The following is a 12280-nucleotide window of genomic DNA, read 5'->3' on the forward strand; positions in this document are numbered from 1 at the left end:
AATGAAGAATAATAATCATTGCCGGAAAGTGGCTCTGCTGGTCCGGTGTAGGTATCCTCCGGTGCGCGGTAGTGCACGGTTGAACTTGACGTTACTATCCTATTAGTACGCGGCAATAAATGCTCTATGTAGACACACAATTACCCACTTCACGTGGTCTTTGACTCGTAATGAAGGTTTACTAATAAATAGCGAACGATACGTTAAACAAACGTATTAGGATAACACGAGACTCTATCTTGGGGCGATGCGAGCCCTACTCTGCCCACGTTGCGTAGTGGGGAGAGACGTCACTTGGATAACTGGAACTGAACGAGACTGAACAGGACAAGGGACTAAAGGAATTCTACATTTCTTGCGCCCTATTTATATGTACGGTGAACAAATAGTACCATTCGTATTTCGGTAGCCGTATTCCTACGCGGAACCGGGGCTAGTTGGGACATGTTCGTCGGCACCTTTCAAGTCGGGTCTAGGGGGTAAGTCATTGGCGCCTAGGGGGTCGCTTCCAATAGGAGAACGAATATTATGGTCTGTCCTGTACCAGGTAAAGGGATATTCCGTATATATGTACAAAGAATATACAAGGGATATCAAACGATATACAAATATTATACATGGGATCTCAGGCAATAAATATATATATTCGGTTTAATCTGACCCTTTGTAACAGTTAGAATTATAAAATTAATATGTGGTGTTATGATCAGGGCTGAAGTTGAATAAAAGATTGTATTATTTTCAATCTGACATTACAAAAAAACTGAAAATCCATCAAAATCAGTGTTGTTGCTAATCATACATATGCTAGCCTGTTTTTAAACAATAATTTGTGATGCCATCACAAACACTGGCATTTAAAGGGTACAAATAAAAAAAATCCTGCACCAGAATGCAGGAAATGAAGTCTTTGTAACAAGAAATGTCCTGGTGGGGGACCCCCAGACCCCCTGCTTAAAAAGTGGCCTGACTGGGGCTATATTTTGCACTATATTTCCTGGCCTGAATGATTTCCCCAGTCCGGCCCTGGTTAAAAGCATCCAATGCTTATTAGTGTGTGTGCGTTTGAACGTGTGCATGTTTCAACCATACATTTCCATTTATTAAAAAAATAAATAAAAATCCTCCTATAATAGTGCGGGTCGCGGCTCTGACCCCGTTATTTTTGGGTCGCGGCCTGAAAAGTTTGAGAACCCCTGCTCTAGTTGACTGAGCTCTAGATACAAGGACTAACACTAGACAACATGCGGTCATAATATCATTTGTAATTGTATTTCTGTATTTTGTGTCTGCAATGAGTATGAGTAAACAGATATATATTCAGATTTATAATGAAAGTTCCAGAAAGGCTTGTTTTTATTTACACACTGTAGGGCAATATATCCCACAATTATATGGTAAAACAAATATTGGAATATTGGACTTGACATGGACCACACACATTGACAGCGTTGTGAAGAAGGCACGACAACGCCTCTACTTCCTCAGGCGCCTAAGGAAGTTCCAAGTCAGTCAGAAGATCCTTAGGAACTTCTACTCATGTACAATAGAGAGCATCCTGACCGGCAACATCACCTCCTGGTTTGGGAATAGCACTGCACAAGACCGTAGCAGACTACAAAGAGTGACACGTTCAGCCGAACGCACAATTGGAGGGGGGCTTCCCACCCTCCAGAACATTTACAACAAGCGGTGCAAGGGGAAGGCTAAGAGAATTATTAAGGACTCGAGCCACCCGAACAACTGCCTCTTTGAACTGCTGCGGTCAGGCAAGCGATACCGGAGTCTTAAGGCGAGCACAGAAAGACTCAGAAGAAGCTTCTATCCCCAGGCCATCAGGCTGCTAAACGAACAATAAACACTATGCAACAACCATCAAATGCACACAGCACACACACCCACTCAAACAAACAACACACTGCAGCACCCACTCTCCACACTTTAGATCACACAAACACACTTTACACTTTATATTTATTGATAAAGGATTTGCACTACAACTCGTACACCTACTGTGAATTGTACCTAAATTGCACCTCGTCCCATTTCTGCCTTGCACTATATAGTATTGTATATTAGTACACTGCACAGTATTGTATATTGTATGGTAACTACGTCTATTCTGCATCGAACATTGTACATATGTCTAAACTGAACACTGTGACCTCATTTTTTACTTCTAATTTTACTATGTTATTTTATTTCATACTTATCTTGTCTTGCACAGTCTCTGGAGCGTAACAGTAAGAAGCATTTTGTATAAAAGTATTCTGTACTTCTGTATGACAAATATTAAAGAAACTTGAAACTTGAAACCTTTAATATGAATTATGAAAGTTGCAAAAAGCTCATTTTCTTTGTGGAGCCCTCAAATGTTGTTCTCACTCCTGAAGGAAGTTTATATTCATCTCGTATTGCTAACATGTCTGAGTCAGAACTTAATAGTGATTTTACCTATACTCGGTTCATGAATGTTTTTACATTTGCTGTTCTTGTCAATTCCCGGGGGAAATCATCTGTCACACAGGAAGTGGTGCGTTTTACATCACCAGCAGCGACAGCAGTTTGTTTAGAATGAATAGAAGACTAACTCAGTAATTAGCATGACTTTTCATGATTGCAAGCAAGTCAATACAGTGTAAGGATGCTATAGCAATGATCGCGTATCACCACTGGATGTCGCCAAAACAAACAGAGATGGGGATGTCACAGAATTACCACCTCAAATCTCCTTTGGATGTAAAAACTCACACAAACATGCCTCATAGAGTCTGAGCCCCATTCATTGCTTATGAAGCAGCCCCAGATTTTACATCCCAATAACATCACAATGACATCACCGGTTGGAGAGTTCTCTCTCTCTCTGATGTCTTGCTATAGGAGAGAGTGGTGTCTGTTCACAAATACTAACTGAACTGTCCTGGGATAGAGGAAGAACATACTGACTGAACTGTCCTTAGGGATGGGAATTGATAGGATTTTATCGATACGATTCCATTATCGATTCTGCTTATCGATTCGATTCTTTATCGATACCCTTATCGATACCTGCTCAATTTATAATTTACATAAATAAATTGGAAATGCAACAGAACTACATTTACATTTACATTTAGTCATTTAGCTGACGCTTTTATCCAAAGCGACTTATAAGTTCTGTACGACAAGCCATCAGGAAGGGCACAACTCTATCAGCTGAGCAACAATGTTCATCAAAGTGTTGAGTGCTACAGTGTAGGTTAGTTTATTAGGACAAGTGCATGACAGTACGGTTAGTTAGGGTTAGATATTTTTTTTTTTATTCAGATAATGGTTGAAGAAGTGCGTCTTTAGTCGACGGCGAAAGATTGGACGTGATTCGGCTGTCCTAACTGGGGTGGGTAGTTCATTCCACCATTGTGGGGCAAGAACTGAGAATAGGCGACTTCTCTTTGATGACCCTCCCGGAGCTTGGATAGGAGTAGGTCTGAGGCGGCCAGAAGATGCAGAGCGTAGGGGTCTAAGCTGGTTAGAATAACAACATGCAACTTGACATTTCTGATTGTCATTTATTGTTGAGCCCCCATGTCAGAAAAATACAAAAACTAAAAAATAAAACATTAACTATAGCCTACACTTAAATAAAATAATGTATTTGAGATTCTCTTAAAATGTATTTATTTTTTTATTCTTAAACTAATTTAATCTATTGAATAACAGGTCGTTATTCCTCCGACTTCTGTCTCACACACACACACACACACACACACACACACAGACACAGACACAGACACAGACAGAGACAGAGCTCCCTCCCCGGGCCCCTGTCCTATAGTATTGGCTTGTGTTGCTACACGGACACATTTGTATGTTGCACCACCATGGCTTACAGTGTTGAATTGTAAACAAACACTGCGGCTCTTTATTATATGTGAACTAAAGAGTACAAGGTTTACACAACAGCCCCCATCTGCTGCTTTATTGTATTTGTACCTGTACTATCCGCTGTCAGCTGTTTATCTCTCTTTGTGAGCTTGATTAAATAGCGTTAGCTCACGTTAAATAGCGTTAGCTCCGCGGCTAATTTTAGCTCACCCTGACCTAAATCAATGGCTAGGTTCTAAAGCATTCAAGTAGTTTTCACTGCACATAGAAGTAGCCAAACAGCGGGAGCATTTCGGGAGCATATTACCAAAATCCAGGCAATTTCGAGCCCTTAAGGAATCAAATAAGTCTGCCATGGCTACATGCTAACGCTAACGTTGTTTTGAAAACCTGGCAGCGTTAAGGGAATCGAAAGTCACGGGAGGCACACGGTTCCAGGCATCGGCCAATTAGGAACCGGTTCCCAATGGGAACCGGTTTTCGATTCCCATCCCTAACTGTCCTGGGGCACAGGAAGAACATACTGACTGAACTGTCCTGGGGCACAGGAAGAACATACTGACTGAACTGTCCTGGGGCACAGGAAGAACATACTGACTGAACTGTCCTGGAGGACAGGAAGAACATACTGACTGAACTGTCCTGGAGCACAGGAAGAACATGAATCATCTGCAGGTCTTTGTTCCATGAAGCCCGTCATCTCCTAGTAACCATGGTGATGATTAGTGTCGTCAGGGGGATTCGCCAGCCACTTCTTTTCACCCGAGTAGCTTCACTGGGAGGGCGTAGCGCATGTGGAGGTTCACACCCATCTCCCCCAGATGCTCTCCCTGCTGAACAGGTTCCCCCGACCCACCAGTAGGAGTCGCCATTGCACCGCCCAGGACTCACTGAACACTGCTGACTGTCTTCGTAGGGACGAATGACCACGCCGGAGCTGCTGATGGTGATTGAACCTGCGGTGGTAGGACAGTGCTTAGACCTCTACACTACCCAGGCACCCCCTTAGTATCGTCTTTTACCTTCCACTCCTCGTAACCATGGTGACAATTAGTATCGTCTTTTAACTTCCACTCCTCGTAACCATGGTGACAATTAGTATCGTCTTTTAACTTCCACTCCTCGTAACCATGGTGACAATTAGTATCGTCTTTTAACTTCCACTCATATTAACCATGGTGACAATTAGTATCGTCTTTTAACTTCCACTCCTCATAACCATGGTGACAATTAGTATCGTCTTTTAACTTCCACTCCTCGTAACCATGGTGATAATTAGTATCGTCTTTTAAAGGGCCACCTCACAGATTTTCAACTGTTCTTCTTCTGTTATGTGGAGGACATGTGATAATCAGACACAAAGAGCTCAGCTTGAGAAAGCCGCTGGTTAGCAGACCTCTACTTTAACCCGTAGTAGGTCAGTCTGCTCTCCCAGTAACCATGGTGATGATTGGTATCGTCCCTTTTAAACCGTCCTCTCCTGGGTTTTGTTAACCGAAGTGTTTGTTGATGAGCTGCGTTCGGATCTTCTCGGCCTCGGGGTCCCGGTCCTCCGGTAGTTCTGCAGAGTCCGGTTCCTCCGGGGCCTCGGTCCTCTCCAGCGTCCAGGCGTCCAGGCCCGACTGGAGGGAGGCGTTGTGCAGCACGCAGCAGGCCAGCAGGATGGACGAGCTCTTCTCCGGAGAATACTGAACACGCACACAACCACAGAAAGACACTTAGAACAGCACAGAGTAGACCGGGACAGAAGAGCATAGAACAGCGGAGAACAGAATAGAAGAAAACAGAACAGAATAGACAAGAACAGAGTAGACGAGAACAGAGTAGAACAGCATAGAATAGAGTAGAACAGAACATCAAAGACTAGACCAGGACAGAATAGCATAGAACAGTGTAGAACAAAGTAGAACAGAGTAGAACAGAATAGAAGAAAACAGTGTAGAACAGAGTAGAACAAAGTAGAACAGAGTAGAACAGAATAGAAGAAAACAGTGTAGAACAGAGTAGAACAGAATAGAAGAAAACAGTGTAGAACAGAGTAGAACAGAATAGAAGAAAACAGAACAGCAAAGACTAGACCAGGACAGAATAGCATAGAACAGAGTAGAATTTAACAGAGTAGAACAGAATAGAAGAGAACAAGAGTAAAAAACAAAATAGAACAGATCAAAATAGACCAGATGAGAATAGAGTAGAGAACAGACCTGTAGATACCCCTTGGTTCCATCTAGACATCTGAAGCGGGTCTGGATCGCCCTGAAGGTTCTGTCCACGATCTCGTGCGTTGTGGCGTGCGCCAGGTTGTAGCGGAATTCTGCTGAGGATTGTGGGTAACGGACCGGAGTCATCAGCCACTTCCTGAGAGGGTAGCGACGGTCGCCTAGGAGACAGAAACAAGACCTTTGAGGTGTGTGTGCCTATCTATCACCCAGTCACCACAGAATGAGCATCTGCATCACATTTCATGTATTTAAAATACTAGTACAGTGCCCGTTCAGAACGGGATGATTACTTGGCTCCCAGTATGGCTGCTTGCAGCATTCTAGAGACCTGTGTTATGGCTGCTTGCAGCGTTCTAGAGACCTGTGGTATGACTGCTTGCAGCGTTCTAGAGACCTGTGGTATGGCTGCTTGCAGCGTTCTGGAGACCTGTGGTATGGCTGCTTGCAGCGTTCTAGAGACCTGTGGTATGGCTGCTTGCAGCGTTCTAGAGACCTGTGGTATGGCTGCTTGCAGCGTTCTAGAGACCTGTGGTATGGCTGCTTGCAGCGTTCTGGAGACCTGTGTTATGGCTACTTGCAGCGTTCTAGAGACCTGTGGTATGGCTGCTTGCAGCGTTCTAGAGACCTGTGGTATGGCTGCTTGCAGCGTTCTAGAGACCTGTGTTATGGCTGCTTGCAGCGTTCTGGAGACCTGTGTTATGGCTGCTTGCAGCGTTCTAGAGACCTGTGGTATGACTGCTTGCAGCGTTCTAGAGACCTGTGTTATGACTGCTTGCAGCGTTCTAGAGACCTGTGGTATGGCTGCTTGCGGCGTTCTAGAGACCTGTGGTATGGCTGCTTGCAGCGTTCTAGAGACCTGTGGTATGGCTGCTTGCAGCGTTCTAGAGACCTGTGGTATGGCTGCTTGCAGCGTTCTAGAGACCTGTGGTATGGCTGCTTGCAGCGTTCTAGAGACCTGTGTTATGGCTGCTTGCAGCGTTCTAGAGACCTGTGGTATGGCTGCTTGAAGCGTTCTGGAGACCTGTGTTATGGCTGCTTGCAGCGTTCTAGAGACCTGTGGTATGACTGCTTGCAGCGTTCTAGAGACCTGTGGTATGGCTGCTTGCAGCGTTCTAGAGACCTGTGGTATGGCTGCTTGCAGCGTTCTAGAGACCTGTGGTATGGCTGCTTGCAGCGTTCTAGAGACCTGTGGTATGACTGCTTGCAGCGTTCTAGAGACCTGTGGTATGGCTGCTTGCAGCGTTCTAGAGACCTGTGTTATGGCTGCTTGCAGCGTTCTAGAGACCTGTGGTATGGCTGCTTGCAGCGTTCTAGAGACCTGTGGTATGGCTGCTTGCAGCGTTCTAGAGACCTGTGGTATGACTGCTTGCAGCGTTCTAGAGACCTGTGGTATGACTGCTTGCAGCGTTCTAGAGACCTGTGTTATGGCTGCTTGCAGCATTCTAGAGACCTGTGGTATGGCTGCTTGCAGCGTTCTAGAGACCTGTGGTATGGCTGCTTGCAGCGTTCTAGAGACCTGTGGTATGGCTGCTTGCAGCGTTCTAGAGACCTGTGGTATGGCTGCTTGCAGCGTTCTAGAGACCTGTGGTATGGCTGCTTGCAGCGTTCTAGAGACCTGTGGTATGACTGCTTGCAGCGTTCTAGACTAGAGAACTGTGGTATGGCTGCTTGCAGCGTTCTAGAGACCTGTGGTATGGCTGCTTGCAGCGTTCTAGAGACCTGTGGTATGGCTGCTTGCAGCGTTCTAGAGACCTGTGTTATGGCTGCTTGCAGCGTTCTAGAGACATGTGGTATGGCTGCTTGCAGCGTTCTAGAGACCTGTGGTATGGCTGCTTGGAGCGTTCTTGAGAACCACTCATCTGATTGACTTCACACAACACTGAACTCCCTCGGCTCCTCTGCAATATACCAGCCATGGGTGATGTCGATTGGATGAACAGTTCTCAAGATATGCAAAGAACAAAGCGAGGGGAAGACATATACGTCCATACAGACAGAGATTCCTTCCTATAGTTAGATGTATTTATTTATTGTGTGTATTTTGCCATTTGTAATTTTGCAGGTAAAAAAAACATTATTCTGAGGGAAATATATTTGTAGAAATATAGCAAAGCTATATTAGCTAGATAGCAAATAGCAAAGCTAGAAGTGCTTTTGATACAGCTCAGTACTGAGATAATCAGGTGGTAAGACCGTCTGACGATAAGAATTCGAAAGATCAAATGAGGATATTGCATTTTGTCACTTTCGGTGTCTGAAAACCCTTGAAGTACGGCCTTTTCAAAGGTTCAGTATCTTAACGCCATGATGGTTTAGTAGCAGTACAGTCTAGCTTCTGTCTGATTGTGTAGGGTACTGAGGGTAGTAGGGTTAGTAGCTTCTGTCTGATTGTATAGGTACTAGTGTTGTCACGATACTGGAATTTCGACTTCGATACGATACCTTGAAAAGTATCGATACTTCGATACCATTTCGATACCAAAAAAAAAATATATATATATATATATATTTATTTTTTATTTTTTTTATAACAAATTTAGCTTTTGTTGCTGGTTGATTCTCCTCAGCTTCGAGTCTGGTACTAAGAGAAGATAAATATAACACTTTTAAAACCCTTTGTTTATCTTTAGATCACACATTTAAAAATAACTGTTCATCTCACTTCAACCATTTTTATTGCAAATGCAGAACATGGTATTTTCTCAAGCAGACAGATGTAAACACTGTAATCTGTGTTGCATGTACCTCACAAACTGAACAGTTAGTAACAGTTTTTATTTAAAGATAACGAGAGCAAGCGAGAGAGAGAGGTATCGGTAGATAGAGAGAGAGAGGTAGCGGTAGATAGAGAGAGAGAGCGAGAGAGAGAGAGAGAGGTAGCGGTAGATAGAGAGAGAGAGAGAGAGAGAGAGAGAGAGAGAGAGAGAGCGAGAGAGAGAGGTAGCGATAGATGGAGAGACAGAGAGAGAGGCTATGCTCGGAGAATTTTAGTAATGTTACATTTTCAACAAGATTGCTGCTATTTAAACACTTGGTGGAAACGGGGTAACGTTAACCTTATGTCGACTGTAGTATTGTATGACCTCGACATAACGTTTACATGCAGTATTTATAACGGTGGCAAGCTAAGCTAAGGGGGCTAACTTTAGCTGGTAGCTGTAACGTTACAACGAAGCAGCTGTTGATATTATGCGTCATCAGTAGACAACGTATCATGTATTAAACTAGAGTTAATGGTTTAATGCTTCAGTCACAGTGACGTTGAAAGAGCAGCCGTCACGAACCTCTTTCATTTCTTTATGGAGATCGGCGCTGGCACTGCTATTAACACCGCTTGCAAATAGCATTGGGGCATTTGTAGCTTGTCCTTCGTTGTTTACTTGAAACCCGAAGTACCTCCAAACAGCACTTCTGCTGCTTTCTTTATCCACAAGCACAAGTTGCGGAGGCTCTGCATTTACCATCTGCATTTTGTCACTTTCGGTGTCTGAAAACCCTTGAAGTACGGCCTTTTCAGAGGTTCAGTATCTTAACGCCATGATAGTCTATTTGCCATCCCATAGAGCCCCATTGTGAACCCGGAAATTTCGGAACCACCAAAGTTTTATGATGGATATGGATAGTACGGGTCCCCAGCACTCAGAAACTGCCGGATGCTAAGTTGTAAATGTTGGGCAACTTTTTTTATTTGCATAATTAGCATTAATTTCCATAATCGCTTAAATGGACAAATCTCAGAAACTACTTGATCAATTTCAACAATGTTGGAGTTGTTTAGGGGGTTATTCAGGATGCTGAATCCATTTATGATACTTAAGAGAAGAAAAAAGTTTCAAAATTGCAATATTTACTGGAATTTACCAAATTTCTACTCATTTTGGTGCCATTTTTAATGATTTTCTGTTTATAAATGTTTCAGAAGATGCTGAATTTATAGATCATTTTCATGGAAAGTTCAATTGTAAACAGAATGATAATAATAATAATAATAACTTTCATTTGTAGAGCGCCTAATGGGGTACTCTAGGTGCTTATGCTTGGTTACTGGGGTCTGCTGCAGTTGAGCTCTGCCATGAGTCCACGTGGCAGCGGAGCAGTTTGCTGCCACAACTAGAAACTATTCTACTGAATTTTTGTATGTAACTGTTACCTTATCAAATGTCCTCAGAACCCCAGTTCCTAGCCTTGACTGAGACTTCAGTGCGCTAATCGTTAACGCAAAACTTCCAAGTGAGTAGTGGCTAATTTGCATCATGATCTCTTTCCTACTGTGGCAACGAGCAACTGCAGCTGCAGAAAATACAGACCCCTGATTTTCAAGGATTGTTGTTTCAATGCAAGTAAGTTGAGAAAATAGAAACAGATACACAAACTGTGGTTTTACTATCCAATAACAAACACTGAATATAATATGATCACAAGCTGTCAGATGGCTAACGTTAACCCTAAGAGCTAGCTTACTACAGTAAGCTACAGTAAGCTAGCTCTACAGTAAGCTACAGTAAGCTAGCTCTTAGGGTTAACGTTAGCCCCCTGACGGTAACTAATGTTAATGCATAGCTAGTTAGCTATGTTAGCAATGTATGTCATGTAGGGGTGTAACGATTCGACCTCACAACGATTAGATTCGATTACGATTCTTCAGGCAACGTTTCAATGCATCATGAAATCTCTTCATTTGACCACGATTCGATTCGATTAATTTTCGATCAGTTAATTCCCCCAAAAATGTTGAATACACAAATGTGGCTGGGGGAACTGATTCACTCAGCATGAATGGACTATAGGTCAACAAAAACAATACACAAAAAAAAATAAGTTTTTTTAAATATATATATATTTTTTTGATTATAATCGATTCTAACATTTTCAAATCGATGCAGTTGAATCGTCACATTAGAATCGATGCATTTCGATGCATCAATGAATCGTTATACCCCTAATGACATGAATGTGTGATTATTACCTAGCCTCGCGTCACCAGGCTCTATCCCTTGTCACACAGAGAAGCATCAAGTTTGATTCTAAATATTGTATAGAGTATTCATATGGTACTTTTGCTCTCCTTAATGTAGAATTGTGTGATAGAAGATCTGAGGCAGAGAAAGAGACCCAAAAGGTAATGCAAATACCAGTCAAGATCATGTAGGATACCAATAACATGGGAAATACATGTTTTCATTGGAATAGTGAACAGCCTGTCCGAAATGTACATTCTGGCAATGTATCCATATTGCTCTGTAATGTAGAGTGTGTGGTAGTGCAGAGACGGAGGATACAAATAGTGTGTTGTGAAGGGCCAGATTAAACCGAATATATATATTTATTTATATATATATATTTAATTGTATTTGTATATTCTCTAATATTCCCTGATATCCCTTGTATATTCCTTGTACAATATGCATTGAATATCCATTCTAGCCTACTGAACATCCCATAATAGTCTCCATTCTACTATTGGTCGAGACCTTGGTGCCAGGCTGCCATACCCCTCAGACCCAGTTCAAACGTACCGCTCCACATGTACGAACAAGTCCTAGTTCTGCGTAGGAATCTGGCTACCGCACCACTAATGGGACTATTTGTTCATAGTGCGTATATATACTGCGCTACTAAAGTAGGACTTTCTTTTCAGTCCAGTTTCTTACCCTCCAATAGAGTCACAGACGTAAAGCCTCCCCGCGACGCCACGTGTGGGAGTAAGGCCAAGTTCGCCTACCTTCGGTATTGAGACATCGTGTATATTAATATTTGAATAGTCATATTTGGCACTATATCGTCGAGTTGGACGTAGTCTATTAAGCTAATAATAGTCTGTTAATATATAGTGCTTCGTGCGGTGAGAATACTACCGTAGTCAGTACCCCATCGTTTCGGGCAGAGAACTGGCTGCTTACCCAGGGTGGTTGACCCCATGTGAAGCTGCACCCGAGGAGCCCCAGAGCCGACGAGCGAGTGGACCTGTATACCGGATTATTCTACCGACGACAGCCCGCCTTCCCAGGCACGGATTATGCTTTGTATACTTTGATTATTCCATGGATAAAGACCCCCGACACTGCCGTGTGTTGGAACCCCCCCCCCCCTGGAGAGGACGCAAGGTGAGGAGATGCTCTGCAAGACGAGGTCGCTTCACGTCTCTCCCCCGTGGACCGGAGAGAGCCGGCCCACAAAGAGTCCACCTGCTTTCA

General features: G+C 43.3%; 1 protein-coding gene across 2 annotated transcripts in view; it reads right to left on the minus strand.

Moving 5' to 3' along the window:
* Positions 1 to 1611: 1611 nt before the first annotated feature.
* The window catches only part of harbi1 (harbinger transposase derived 1), a 46998-nt gene continuing 36329 nt past the window's right edge, over positions 1612 to 12280 (minus strand). The window contains exons 6-7 of one of the 2 annotated variants that reach the window (XM_084315194.1): positions 6079 to 6244; positions 1612 to 5552 (exon numbers count right to left, since the gene is read on the minus strand). In XM_084315194.1, coding sequence (XP_084171320.1) covers positions 5330 to 5552; positions 6079 to 6244 — 389 coding nt within the window. In that variant the 3' untranslated portion in view covers positions 1612 to 5329. Of the gene's footprint in view, positions 5553 to 6068; positions 6245 to 12280 lie in introns of both variants that reach the window. The other variant, XM_084315195.1, reaches the window with a different exon arrangement.

This window comes from Notolepis coatsorum (genome assembly GCF_963971535.1).
Source record: "Notolepis coatsorum genome assembly, chromosome: 1".
Classification (NCBI taxonomy): Eukaryota; Metazoa; Chordata; class Actinopteri; order Aulopiformes; family Paralepididae; genus Notolepis; species Notolepis coatsorum.